The sequence below is a fragment of the Hippopotamus amphibius genome, chromosome 3 (genome assembly GCF_030028045.1).
Source record: "Hippopotamus amphibius kiboko isolate mHipAmp2 chromosome 3, mHipAmp2.hap2, whole genome shotgun sequence".
Classification (NCBI taxonomy): Eukaryota; Metazoa; Chordata; class Mammalia; order Artiodactyla; family Hippopotamidae; genus Hippopotamus; species Hippopotamus amphibius.
Window position 1 is genome coordinate 119,639,269 of NC_080188.1, and position 15,196 is coordinate 119,654,464.

General features: G+C 45.9%; 1 protein-coding gene across 1 annotated transcript in view; it reads left to right on the forward strand.

Annotated features, from left to right (window-relative positions):
* Window positions 1-4,531: 4,531 nt before the first annotated feature.
* LOC130848350 (pregnancy-associated glycoprotein 2-like) overlaps window positions 4,532-15,196 on the forward strand; it is a 56,955-nt gene continuing 46,290 nt past the window's right edge. The window contains exons 1-2 of the mRNA XM_057726779.1: window positions 4,532-4,584; window positions 5,676-5,826. Of these exons, the coding sequence (XP_057582762.1) occupies window positions 4,532-4,584; window positions 5,676-5,826 (204 nt within the window). The remainder of the gene's footprint in view (window positions 4,585-5,675; window positions 5,827-15,196) is intronic.

Here is a 15,196-nt window from a genome sequence, read left to right on the forward strand (position 1 = left end):
GTACACAAGTCTGGCTGAGATGTTGGAAAGGAACTGGCCTTCTGATGCCCCATGTTTCTGTGAGAAGTTTTATTTCCCATTTTAAGGTTGAATTTTTCTGGGATAAAAAGAAAAAAAAAAAAAGTAGTGAAATTGTGTGGTGGGTCAGTGTGCTGCTTGTGAGCTTAACTCCTCTAGGCATCACCCCAGAGTTGTTTCAGCTCTCTTACATGCCTCGGTCCTCCCTTTGGTAATCTAGGAGTACCATGGGTGCTCAGGTTGCTGAATGGCCAATTGTTATTTTGTGACCCATGGCAAGCAAGTGTTTCAAGTAATGAGTGGGTTTCCCTATGGGGCCACCACTCCCATAAATCCCTCAGTCGCCTGAGAGAGCCATACTGGCCAGGAGGAGTCTTGTCCCTTGTGTTCAGAGCAAAGCTCTCATGTAATATCTTCACTTTATCCTGACAGATTCAACTGAGGCAGCCAAATTGAGGAAAGGCATCCGATCAGCCTCTTGTCTAACCACTCAGCCAAGACCCCTCAGTTTCCTACAACTGAGCAAACCCTGGTATCTTTCAGCCAGCTCCCCCACCAGGATCTTTCACCTAGGTATGTTTTCCCTGGTATCTTTCAACCGAGCTCCCCCAGTAGCTCTCACTTGGGTAACTATTTTCTGGTATCATTCAACTGGGTGGGTATTCCCCTGGTATCTTTCAACCAGGCCTCCACAGGATCTTTCACCTGGTGGGTATTCCTTGGTATCTTTCAACCAAGCCACCCCCCCCCCCCCCAGTATTTTTCCACTGGGTGGGTATTTCCTTGGTATATTTCAACCAAGGTGCCCCCAGTATTTTTCAACTGGGAGGAGGTAGGTACCCACTAAACTACCAAATAAAACTCAGGATCATCAACCAATAAAGGAGATCCAAGAACCAGGAGAGACTTACCCAAATTTGCCTGGACTCCCCAAGAAGGTAGATGGGCTCAAGGGGCCCCTGCTGGTACCAAGGCTCTGGTTCCTCATAGAGTTCAAGTGAAGGAAAGAAGTGCACCCTGGGTCCCTCATTTGTGGTCATCAAAACTGTCAACTTAAAAAAAATGCATGGAATAAGAGTTGCAACTTGAGTTTATTTGGCACAAACTTAGGACTGCAACCCAGGAGACAGCATCCCAGATAGCTCTGAGAAACTTCCAAAGAGGCAGGGGGGAAGATTAGTATATACGTATTTTTGGAAAAGGAGTATATGCAATCAGATACAATTTTTTGTAGGGGGTTTCTGCTAGTCACAAGGAGGAGACCTCACCATGTAGGGATTTAGTGCTTCTCTAGATATGAGAGGATGCAAGGGTTGGGCTCGTAAAGTCATCTCCTTAAAATATCTATCTATCTAAAGACCTGTTCTGCCCATCCTCCAAAGCACAGAATGCCTCATTACTGGCCTCCACCCTGAGTTCCCTTCAGAGGATGCGGAAGGTCAGTAGCTACAGCAGCACAAAGTGATTTAAAACTTGTCTAGGCAGATGACAAGTTCCAATTTATACTTGACAATACTCATTGATATTGTTACCATTGCTTCTAGGCTTTTCAGTGATCCAAGCCAACACATACAGATCTTTTTTTTTTCTCACTTAAATATTTATTTGTCATCATTTTTATTAATGAATTAATATACTTTTTTATTTTGGTTGGGTTGGATCTTCGTTGCTGCCTGCAGGCGTTCTCTCATTACAGCAGGCAGGGACTTCTCTTTTGTTGGATCTCACTCAGGTTTCCAAATAAGGTGGCTTCTTTTGTTGTGGAGCATGGGCTCTAGGCACAAGGGCTTGAGTATTTGTGGTGCATGACCTCAGTAGTTGTGGCTGGCGGGCTCTAGAGCACAGGCTCATTAGTTCTGCTGCACAGGATTAATTGCTCCGCAGCATATGGGATCTTTCCGAAAAAGGGCTCAAACTCGTACCTCCTGCATTGGCTTACCGGTTCTTAACCACTGTGCCACCAGCGAAGCCCCAGATTTTTCTTTTTTTTTTTTGTACATAATTCTTTGGTACAAACTTATACTTCCAATTCAAGTTTTAAGACAACAAGGTTTTATTTAAGCTTTTTGGTTGTGTATTTCAATCTTTTTTCTCTCTTCCACTGAAAGTCTTGCTTCATAACAACATGAGGGTTAATTAATTACTTGCTTTGACTTGTATGCACATACATACTATACTTTCAAAATAACAGTAGCAATATGACCAATAATAAGGTGTTGGATATAGTTTCAGATTTCTTTGGCTTTTCGTTTTTTGGTTTCCTTTCAGAGAGAAGGTGTTTTTCTTTCTTTATTTGTCTTTGCCCTTGCAAGACAGCCCACTCTGAATGTTGAGTCAAAATTCTGCATTTTAAACCCACTTAAGTAATGTTTTGTTCTGTGTGGCTATCACATCAACTTGATAGAATTAGGCTCATTTGTTTTACTGTTCAATTTTGACGGATGTGTTTGTTGATCTATTTTTTATTCTGTAACACATTTACTTGTTTGCAAAGTCAAACTATAAAACAAAAATCTCACTCTGTCCCTGCCCCTCCCCCATAAATTATAATTTTATTAGTTTTTGCTCTATTCTTCAAATCTTTTTTATTGAACATAACATATATGTGTATGGAGAAGCAACAAAGTATAAGCACTTTTCTTCCCTCTTTGTAAAAAACTGAACAGTACATCATGAAGCACCAGCCACTGCACACCTCCCTCCATCCCCATTGTACCCAATTGTTTGGATGCCATATGCCTCATTCAACACTCCCAAATGGATGGTCACTTCAGGCATGTTTCTAAACTTTTGCTTTTACACACAATGTTGCAGTGAACACCTTGTACATTTGTCTTTCTGAATTTTTGCCAGTGTATCCATGGTATAAATCCCTAGAAGTAGAATGGCTGAGCTAAATGTTATTCTGTGTGTAATTTGCTAGATGCTGTCAAATCCCCTCCACAGGGATTGAACCACCAAAGCTGAATTTTTGCAATGTGAAAACACTTATATGAAGACAGAGCACCTCATCTATCACCCACCTGGTGACCAGACCTGCCTCCCATTGTTCTACCCAAAGGACAGTCCTGGATAGATCTCACACAGAAAGGCACAGGCCCTGGGAATCCTGGAAGGAGGCATAAAACTCCACTGTCTTTCCTTTGTCTGGAATAACAGTTTAACAGGTAGCCTCTTCATCTCAGGTTGAGCAGGATCTCTGAGTGGTCTTTTCTGTCTTCTTTCAGAGATAAAGCCTTTAAAATGTATTTCTTTCTCTGTTTGGTTTGGTAGAAAAGTTGTTTCCAGGCATGGATTATTGGGAACATAAATCAGGTACTCAGCAGGGGACATTATTAAATTTGTTGGTTTATATGATCTTGGTAATCTTTCTTTACAAATGGAAGGGAAATTAACATGGTTAAGATGCATCCAGTCTCTTACTCCTTCAACCAACATGAATTGAACCCCCTCTCTGTTCCCTCTGTACACCCACCTCTAGGCTAGAAATAAAAACCTGCACAGCCTGCTGGCTGAATCCAGCAGACAGTTGTTTCAGTTTTGGCTCCCACGATATTTAAAATCAGGAGATGTTTACCTAAACATCACACTTCTGACTTGTCTTGAAAACTTGCACAGTGAGGCTTCTTTCTCACATGGTGACAGGTGGAGTAAAGGACATGCTGCCTCCATGGGTATGATGTGTGCTGCCTGCCCTGTGTCCGTGATGCCCGTTCAGGCCCTCACCTATTTTCTCTTGCCTCCTGGGCCATGAATTTGTGAGAATGGCCCTAGAATGCTAGTTCCGTAAAGATAAGGATGATCTGTGTCTTAATCAACTTTGCTTTCCTGCATCTAACACAGACCCCAGTACACAGGGTCCTCTGTATAAGATTTTTGGATAACATAAAGTACCCTGTGCATGCATCACCTATCTTCCAATAGTGGAACTCTGCAATTGTAGTACTACTCTAGGCTAGATTGTTGATGCAGATTGGCATCATAAGTGACCCTGATTTCTGCCATCTCTCCCATTACCTAAATTGAGTCATTCATATGTCACTCAGTTGCCCCTCAAGTCTTCACTTTGCCATTTGACTTGTTTTCAACCTAGCAATCTCCTTTGCAACTGTGGACAACAATGTGCGTCTCATGAAGTTGCTGGGAAGACCACATGAGATCACTGATGTCAAACATGGCCCTAGCATTTATTGTCATCATGTTAGTAACACTGTTCTGACTCCAACTTAGGAAGAATATCCCCACTTGTAGTTAGTCTGCATGGTTCAGTTTGGTTTTTCAGCCAAGCCCCAAGGAAGAGATTCCACTAGAAATCTGTGTGTTTAAGTATTTTTGAAGTCCACACCCCACAAATACTGATGAAGGTAAAGATTTTATGGACAGGTTCATATCTCTTATCAGATCCTTTCGTGGCCTACAGGGGACAATGAGGGCAAGTCAGAGCATATATAACTAGGAGCTCTTGGCCAGCACTGCATGCTCTTTCCTGAGAAATTGCAACCAGGAAAGGAACATGAAGTGGCTTGGGATCCTCGGACTGGTGGCCTTTTCAGAGTGCTTAGTCAGGTAAGTACGGGGACTGTAAGTGGCATCATCCCACTTTCTGGGTTTTTCTTGTAATCTTACTCTTCCACCCTTCAGTGTTAGAAGGGAACGGATTCATTCCCTGACAGTCTTAAAGTTCACCTCACACTTATTTATGAGTATTATGCCAGGGGCACTGTGGGGCCAAGGGTCTTGGGGTTGCCCTGCAGGGATGAAAAACTCTGGAAGTGCCAGTCACAGCATGAGCTATGTGAAAATGGCACTCCTCGGAGTTGTTCACTGAAAAACCTCTTCAATTGTAAGTGTGGTCCTATGGAACAGCAATTCCCCTGTATTTCTTTCTAGGTCTTCCATATGCTCTCTCTGCATTTCTTCACTAAAGTATCTTTGTTTCATCTCTATATCTCTCTTTTATCTGTCTATCTCTTTGTCTTTTTCTGTGCCCGCAGAACACTCTGAGTTATTTTCTTCCTATTCGGACTCTTCCTTGCTTCTCTAGCCTCTTAATTTCCTAATTTATACCACATGTCCTGGCTTCCTTTCTCACCCCTCTCTTCTCTCTGAACACTGGAGAAAGACTCAGGAAGTCTACTTCTAGACTGTTTTACCTCAAAAATGCAGGGTAACCAGAGCCAAGTCACAAACTCCCTTCATTTCCAATTCTTCCCCTGTGAAAAGAAGATAATGATCCCCCTTCTATGTGCTTCCAAGAGCTTCATTGAGAAAGATACAGTGGCATGACATTAGCAATGATAATGGCTGCCACTGTTGAGACTTCCTACGTATCAGGTACATTTTATCCATCATCTCACTTAATACCCACAACATTCTATTTGGGGGATGGGGGTTATTATACTCCACCTGTTTGCTGATGGGGAATCTGAGACTCCAAATGGTATTAGGACTTACTCATGATTACACAACAGAACCTGTATTCAAACGGAGGACTTTGCCCTGGTCTTCACATGGTGTCCTGATAATAACATGACACTCATGAAAATGCTGAGAAAATACACAGCACCATTACAAGGCAAGGTATGACAGCCACACAATAAAATGGACAGCTTACTGCTGCCCCTTCTTTCTTTGCTTTTCCCAATGTTTGTTGAAAGAATCCCTCTCACAAAGATCAAGACCATGCGAGAAACTCTCAGGGATAAAAATCTGCTGACAATGTTCCTGGAGGAAAACACTGATGACAGTTCCCAGAATGTCAATGATGACACAAGAATGTCTCTTCAACCACTGAGGAACTACCAGGATGTGAGTGTGTTGGGAGAATGGTCCTCTAGAGTACCCCTGGTGCTCTGGCCTAACACTGGGGTTCAGTTGGAGCTGCTAGGCAGCATGTTGGGGCTGGGACTCATGCAGGAAGCAGAAACACTGGGGAACAGGGACCCCATTCCCCAAGGAGAAGGCACTCTCATCCTTGTCCCTTGGTCTATTGTGACAGTGCCCAGCAATGACCAGGTGGCAGGTAAACATTCATTTCTTGGCAAAGATACTTCATTAGTTTAAGGGAGCTTTGTTCTTTCTGAACTAAGTGAGCCACAGAGTTACAGAGGACAGGTGAGCATTGTCTGATCAAAAGATAAAGCCAACTGTACATGAAGTTTGAAACCCCAGACAAAGGAAATTTAGCTTCTGCAGATCCAAAAAGGACATTGGTAAAAGGTTTATGAGCCCTATGTCCTGTGACTCCATAAAAATATAATACTCTGTTTATTGTTATAGAGTTTTTAAAAACGTCTCCTCTCTTCTTCAAGAATGCACAGCCCAACATAAGTGATAGGAAAAGAGTAAATGCATGTCCAATAAAAGGGCCAAATTGGTGTTGATAGGATATGGTCTGAGTTGAGCAGAAGTGGCCCAGCATGATGTAGGAGGGACCTCTGGAGAAGGAAACACTCAGGCTGGGCCTTGAAGGGGAGATTGCAGAGCTTCTCAAATGAAGGCACCATGACTTTCCTGGAGGTCCAGTGGTTAAGACTCTGTGCTAATACTTCACTGAGGCTGATTTAATCCCTGGTCAGGAACGAAGATTGCACATGAAAGAAAAGAAAATTCACATGATGGTGAGAGTATGAGCAGAGGCTGTGAGGTGTGGTGGGTACAAAGTTATTTTAGGAGACATGGGACACCTGGAGGGGTGCAGCACTACTGGAATCAAGGATGGCCAGGGAAGCCAGGCCTGCCTCAATCACCCCTCCTTGACCCCCCCCACCAGATGCACTACGTTGGAAAAATCACCATTGGAACACCTCCTCAGGAGTTCAGGGTCATCTTTGACACAGGCTCATCTGTCTTGTGTGTGCCCTCTATCAACTGCTCCAGTCCCTTCTGCCGTGAGTACCGCCCCCCCCCCGCCACCTTGCTCTTCGTTTAGTACCCTCTCACCCCTTTCTCTATCCTTGTCATGTGAGGGTCATTCATCACTTGTGTCTGCAGGTACACACAAGCTGTTCAACCCTCATTCATCTACCACCTATCGGTCCACAGCCCATGATTTCGAATTCACCTACGACTATGGGAGGATGACTGGCATTATTGCCTTTGACACTGTTCGGGTAACTAGAACGGAGAAGCTGAGTCTGCGCTGGCCCTTAGAGTGATCTCTGCTTACAAAGCAGATGCAGGAGCAACTGGGAGGGCCCACTTTTCTCAACATCCCCTGGTGGCTGGCCCCTGCCCACCCAGCAGCACATATCCCTGGGGAGACAGCGTCCCTGCTGACACTCAAACTCCCAGAACTGCTAACCCAGAGAGTGGCTTGGGGTGTGGACTTGCAGCTCCTTTAACCATGAGCACCTCAATGTTTGTTTTGCTGGGAGCAGGGAGAGAGAAATAAAAGCACCCACTTTTCTCTTACTGTGCCAGGGACTTTCATGGTAATAACATGTTTAATCCTGCAACAACCACTCACAGCAAGTGCTATGTTTAGCTCCATTGTACAGAGGAGGGAACTGAGGTCCAGGGAGCTGGGGCCTTGCCAAGGTCATGCATCTGGTAAGTGGTGGAGCTCGCCTGGTCAGTTAGGATTCATGTAGGTTTGGGGTGTTTGGGTAGAGAATAAAACTGATCTTGGGCCCCTGGTGGCAGTCAAGAACTTCAGGTATGTGGGCAGGGAAAGAGGGGGCCACAGATGTGGGAAAGGATTGACAAATGGGTTTTCACTCTAGGGGACCTTTCAGAGTCCAATAAAATCTATGGCCTGACTCCGCCAAAGGGCCTGAGTGCCCTCTGCCTCTCTCTGTCTCTCTGTCTTACTGTCTCTGTCTCTATCTCTTTCTCTCTCTCTGACACACAAACACATCCTCAAAACCATGTGTCCAAGGCAAAATTTTCATAGGAACTCTGGCAACCACATTGTATAATGGGCTTCTGGCTTCCAGAGCAGATGCACAATCCACAATGCATTGCAATAAATTCAGTTTGTGTCTATCATCTGATCAGAATGATGCCAAAGACAAGACTACCCTGCTCTCTACTCATTTTGATTTCAAGTGGGAATCATTTGGTCCTATCCTGAGTCTCACTTTCACCACCTGTATAGGAGACATGAGGCCAATGTGACTCACTTCAGATGGTGTGTCCAGGAAGATCAGTGTTGGTTACAATTCACAGCTCTGCACAAATGGAACCCTAATGCCTGTCCCAACTTGATCTAACCATTTTAGGTCAATCCAGGGAACAGCCAGGCCTCAGTCATTCTCAAGTGCTAATGACATCTCCACCCAGCCCAGTCCCAGCCACATTGTCCAAACCTTAATGTGGGAACACTCTCCTCTCCCACAGATCGGGAACCTTGTCATCCTGGACCAGGCATTTGGTCTGGGCGTGACACATATTTGGTGGCAACATGACAACTTTGATGGTATCCTGGGCCTTAGCTACCCCAGCCTTTCCCCGAAGGTCCCCCTCGTCTTCGATACCATGAAGACCCGAGGCATCATATCTCAGCCTGTCTTTGCCTTCTACTTGACTACGTAAGTCTGAGCTGGACAAGTACTCTCCTTAAATCAGCTGTAAGTTGCTATCAGTTGCAACAAAAAGTAGAGACAACTTGATATAGAAGTCTCCTGAGAGACGATGTGCACCAGCATAACTATGCCCCCTGGGCAACATCTGGTGCCCCACTAGCTTCTGTAAATAAAGTTTTATTGGAACACAACCATGCTCATGGGCTCAAGGGCAGGATCTTGGTCCAGGAAGATGAAGGGAAGAGGGAGAGCAATGAAAGGTGTCATGATACAAGATAGAGGAAAAAACAGCAGGATTTGCTGATGGATTTGATATGTAAGTACAGACAGGGATGGTGAGAATGTTTAATTCCTCACTAACATGTCCGTTGTAGCCCAGGACCAGCTACACAATTGGTAGGAGCCAGTGAAAGATATAAACATGGGAGCTCCTGTTCAGGAAGTATTAGGAATTTGAAGACAGGGATAACAGAAGCAGGGCACCCTACAGCGCGTGGTGCCCCATGGATTGTACAGGTCACAGACCCATGGAGCCAAACTTTGGTGAGCTTGAACCCACACCCTTAATGTCCTTGGGCCTTGCCTTTTCTGAAAAAATGACAGGCTACATAAAGGAGACCTCTCCAGAGCGGTGTCTTTTAGGGGTATCTCTGAGCACTGTGGTCACTGGAAGGGACCATGCCCTATTAAGAAGGTTGGTGGCTGGAACCCAGTCAGGCTGTGCAACTTTGAACCTCTTCTTTGTCACTCATTAGTCAGTGACCAACCTTGGTCATGTAATCAATCCCTCTGTGCCTCAATTTACACCTTTGTAAAATGGAAACCATAGTAGTGTCACCAATGGGTGGAAAAGCATGGACCTCAGACAGAGAGTGGCATTATTTTCCAACAAGTACCCCTCCCTCTTCCTTCTCTACACAGTGGGAAAGAGAATGGCAGTGTGGTGATGTTTGGTGGAGTGGACCACAGCTACTACAAAGGAAAGCTCAGGTGGATACCAGTGTCCAGAACCCAATTCTGGCAGATAGCCATGAACCGGTAAGCCTCTGCCTCTGAGGCCACCCCAAGTGATACTCCCACTCTTACACCAGAACACAGGCAGACACACACAAATGCACACACAAACACACAGTCACACCCAGACACATATGTTCCACCCACACACACATATAAATGCAGAGACAGATACACACACAGACACACAAACACACAGGTACATATTTCATCTCTGGGCTCATAATCACACAAGGCCTCCTACCCAGGGCCCTGAGCAGCATCCTGAAAAGGTTCCCAAAAGGTACGTGCAGCTTGGAGAGCAGATGTCTCACATCTGCACTGTGAGGCAGATGGCATGGTTTGAGGACCCTAGAGTGTGTTGAACAGAGGATCAGGGAGAATTTCACCAGCCTGAACAGGGTTGTGAAAAAACATCCAACTCTCCATGGATACACCAAAGGAGTTCTCAGTACACAAAACTGCTTCTTTAAAAACAGGAAAGTTGTGGGCAGACTTTGAAAATGGATCTCCTTAGAGAGAAACATACCAGCAGTGGAGAAAGGTTGGCTGCATTCTTGAGACCTGAAAATAACTCATAAAAAGTGCAGGCCACCTCACCAGAAACAACCATCCCCCCCCAATCCTGGGCACACAGTAGGGAAGGGGCTATGACAGAGAGAATAAGGAAGCTGGGACCCAGAAGGGTCCTAAGAACAAGGAGCAATAGCTGATGGGATTCTCTGTGATATCCTCAGACAGAAGCTTATGGGTCATTTGGAGGCCCCCTGGGCTAGCTTGGGCATTGCATGTCCAGGGACTTAGTATCAGAGCCAGTTGAGGGGGGCAAGCTGGAAAACAACCTCTCTGAGGGCAGCCTGTTTTTCCCTCCTCAGCACTCTGGCATCTGCTGCCCCAGAGGATATGTCTTTATTATGTGGGTTGATACATTATTGGTCAGACACCAGACACAGGTCTCTGTTTATTCCTCATGCATTTCATCACTCACTCCCTCATTCATTCATTCATTCATTCAATCAAGAATGACACAATATTCATCCACTGTGTGATGGGCACTTAAGGAAGGCACTGAGGTTACAACTTTACCATACATCTAGGGAGGCAGTAGTACTTGGAACATCTCCCACACATAATAAACTACCACTTCACACTTGCTACAATTGAGGAAGAGTCTACAGAGAGTGAAAAATACAGAAGCCAGATCTATTCTGTGGGGAATGCTTCCCTGGAAAAGTGATTTTTACGGTGGTACCTGTAAGATGAGGAGAAATTAGTTTGGCAAAGGGGATGGGGGTCTTTAAGAAAGACAACCAGGACAGGCCAAGGCCCCGAGGAGCAAAAGAGCTTGGTGCATTCAAAAACTGAGAGGAAGTCAAATAAGTTTACGTGACCAGAGCAAAGAAAAACAGAGTCAGGGCATGATCTGAAGGGCTGTTCTGGAGACAGTCAGGGAGGGGGGCAGTCATGGGGGGAGACTTCAGAATGATGCTAGTGCCCACTTCATCCCACTGTCTCTCAGCATCACCATGTTGGGGAAGGTTATTGGTTGTTTCCACGGCTGCCAAGCCATTTTGAATACTGGAAACTCGTACCTGGTGGGCCCAACTACAGTGATCGCCACCATCCATAATCTCATCCGTGCCAGCGCTTTTGAAACAAAGGTAAGGGACATGCCACAGGGTCACTCTGGGGCTCTCCATGCACCAGGGATTTGCTGGGGCAACCTCTCTCCTCTTTCTCTAACAGAACATGGTCCCATGTAACAGCATCGAGCATCTGCCTACAATCATCTTCACCATCAATGGCAATGACTACCCAGTGCCCGCTCAGTCCTACATCGGGAAGGTGAGGGGCCAACCCTCAGGGCTTGGTCTCAAATGTGGGACTTCCAGAACCATTGAGCTAGTGCTGGGAAGAGGGGCCCCTCTGCAGGCCAAGCCACACCACTGCAGATGCTGCTGGGCCCCTGAGTCTGGGCCAGTGCCTCCCACAACACCAACCACTTGAGAGTAAAGCAGAGTCTGGTACATCATCATCCTGGAATAAATGGAGACACCACCATGTGCTGGCATGGGGTGAGGCCCAAGGCGAGAGGAACACAGAGCGCCTCTGCTGTCAAAGACCTTCAGTTCCACCACAGCCCTCAGATCACTGAAACCAGAAATTCACCTCTAGCAGTCTCTGAAGTAGGCCAAGTGAAGAGCGGGTTTGGCTGGGGACAGTCTCAGTGTGTTTTCCCGCCATAATGATTAATGGTCTCCCTTCTCATCTCACACGTCTTCTGGTTGGATGATCAAGTATATGGTTCCCCTCGTCCTCAGCTGCAGCTTCCCCTTGCCAACCCCAGCTGCCCCTCTGTGTGTTGTGCTACCAGACCCCTCTGTGGGGAAGTTGGATGCTCACATGAGCAAAGGGTGCACAGTGACTGCACAGCCACAGCACAGGGTTGAGGCTTAATGTCTCCTCTCTGTGGGACCTCAGAAAAGGCTCACGGGCTGAAAGCAGGCTTTGAGGAAGACAGGCAATATCAGTAATTCAAAATGCCCAGCATCTAGGAGCCACGGGGAGGCCTGCTCATGTTGAGGTAAATTTACACTGGACTCCATGCAACTGGCGCCACCAGTTTAGGGGTGATGAGGGCTACAGACAAGGGGAGCCCAAGGGGAAGTCACCCAACCCAGCCTGGAGTGGCCAGGGAGGGTGAGCGTGGGTCTAGGAAATCTTCCTAGATGGGCTGAGCACAGTCTTAAATAAGAGGTTTTGGGGAAGAGGCAGAGGAAAAGGCATTCACTGCAGAGAATACAGTGGGCATGGGTCAGATGGAAAGAACAGGGGAACTACCAGCTATTCTTTTATTTTATTATTTTTTTAATTTATTTATTTATTATTTATTTTATTCTTTTTGATAGTGATGTATAGTTGATTTACAATGTTGCGTTCATTTCTACTTACATCAAAGTGACTCAGTAATGCATGTGTAAATATATACATATATATATATGTATATATATGCACATTCTTGTTCCTAGTCTTTTTCATAATGGTTTATTATGGGTTATTGGATATATTTCTCTGTCCTATACAGGAGATCCTTGTTGTTTATCCATCTTCTATAGAGTACTTTGCATCTGCTAATCCCAAACACCAATCCTTCCCTACCCTATGTCCCTCCCTCAGGGCAATAACAGATTCTGGCCAGTCTTGTTCTTGGATGGGAACTCCACCTCCACAGCTGCTGAGAGAGCCACTTGGTTCTTCTTATAGCAGGGAAATAAAACCAAGAAGCTGCTTGCTCTGGACACTGAGTGTGGTCGTTGGAAAGGGATCCCACTGAATGGGGTGTATTTTTGTCTCTTCTAGGATGATATGTGGAACTGTTTCAGCAACTTTCTAGCAGGCACAGAGGAATGGAAAAGGTCAGAGATCTGGGTCCTGGGTGACACCTTCCTGAGGTTGTATTTCTCTGTTTATGATCGAGAAAACAACAGGATTGGCCTGGCTCCTGCAGTGTAAATGCTGGGGCTGCTTCTGGAAACAAACAGGCCCACTCCAAACACACACTCACTCACACATAGGACACTCCTGTGTTTGGTGCTCAGCAAAGCCCTACTTGCAGTAAAGAATAAAGTGTTCTATTCCCAATGGTGCTAATATGATTGTGTGCCTCTCTTTGGGACAGGAGGTACATCATAATTGGGCAGGGTCCAGAACCTCATCAGAACCACTAGTGAGAGGAGCCCCACTCCAACTGGCTGCAAGGAAAGGGAGGACTTATTGGAAGGGTAATGGAGATCTGTGACATGGGAACCACAGCAGATCCAAACATTGCCATGAAAGGACCCAAGAAATCAGAAGTCATCAGCTCACTCTTTCTCTCCCTCTGTCTTTCCCTTCACTTCTCTTTGATTCTCTTAGCCTGACAGCTTTCTTCCCTCAAGCTTCAACATGGATATTCCTAAGGAGTCTAACCCATAAGGAGAGAAGCTCAGAAAGCATCAGTGTAACTGGGAGGGCCCTGAATGATCCACCTAAGATCATGTGTGCAAACCTGGAGCATCAATCATGGTGGGATATGAGGTACAATGATTGGGTTTACTTGGACACAGAGTTCTGCCCAATGTGACTGACAGTTCATTCAGCACTACATGACTGGAGCTGGAAAGAGTTAGCCAAACATAAAGTGGATGGAGGGGTATTCTTGACCATGGTAGAGTCAGAGACATCCCCAACAACTCCACCATCTCCACATTCAGCGGGATTGTAAGGGATACAAAAAATATTTTTTTTTCTTCCCATCTCAGGGGAACTTTGGCAGTGGCCTTCTCCTCCAGGAGGTTCTGGGTGAGGCCCTTCAACCAGAGATGCCCCCCTTTTGTCCCCACTCCCCAGTCACCACCTTTTTGCCATCCACACATGCAGAATCCTTTCCCGTCCCACTTCCCAAGTGACAGGCCATGTGAATCCCTCAGCCATCCCCACCTCTCCAGAACCAATGTTCCCCCTTCCCTTGGCTTTCAATGCTGTTGGGGAGGATACAACTCATGTAATGGGGACCCAGGTGCACAAAGCCTTCAGTCTTTCTGTGTATCCTCTAGGGGCAGAGCTGCAAGGTATTTGGCTCAAGCTGCCATGGTTTGGCACATTTGGAGTAGAATCATCACTTCTTCCCACCTGGAGACCCTAGGTGGAGACCCAGGATGGGGACAGCAAGGGTCAGAGGAGGAAGGAGACCCAGATGAGAGAAGGAGCAGGAAATAATATATAAGAGGGAAAACACATCCATGAAATGCATAGTATGCTCCTTTACCTTGGCAAGAGGAACATCTGCAAAAGGGAAGTCTGTCTTCCCTCCTCATCTTTTCATTCAGTACAAATGTACTAGGCCTCTACTGTGAGGCAGTGATATGGTGGGAACAAGGGATAAAGGGCTGTGTTAGGAACCCACTACTGGTTCACGGAGTCAAATAAAGAGACAACCACCAGTGGGGATGGCCAGAAGGAGAAAACAACAGAGGTTGAGGGACGGAGGCCAGAGGAGTGAAGGATTTCTCTTCAGGGAGCCAGGGAAATGCTGGGGAAGGGGAAGGGGGACCACCTTGCCAGAAACACACCCCTAAGCCCTGCAGTTACCATGTGTGTGCAGATCTATAGTATCTCTGTGGTTATGTCTGCCTGGCCCCTTTGGACTGGAACTGGATTGTGATCAGCTTGAGGGGATTAGAAGAGGACCAGTTACAGAGGTAATAAAAGGGGGAAAGGTGAGGACAGAACTGGAAAATTTTTAACAGTAAGTATCTTGGTCTGGGCTTAATATATACTCAACTTAAGAGTTTCTCAAACTCATTTTCCAAGTGGTCTTAATGGATCCTTAAGCAACACCTCTCTGTTGGTGAGAACCACCAATAAGAGTATGAGTAATAGCTCTGATTAATCACATAGACCATTTCATTGTCTTCCCATGAGCCCCTGCAGGGCGTGACCCTCATTTTACAGGTGAAGGAAGTCTCCTCCACTGTTCTGGCCCCAGTACTAGTGACAGGCACATGGTAGGCCCTCAATAAATACATGTTGAATAAATGAATGAATGAGTGAATTCATAGACACTTCCACTAAAACACACTGCTACATTCATGTGGGGC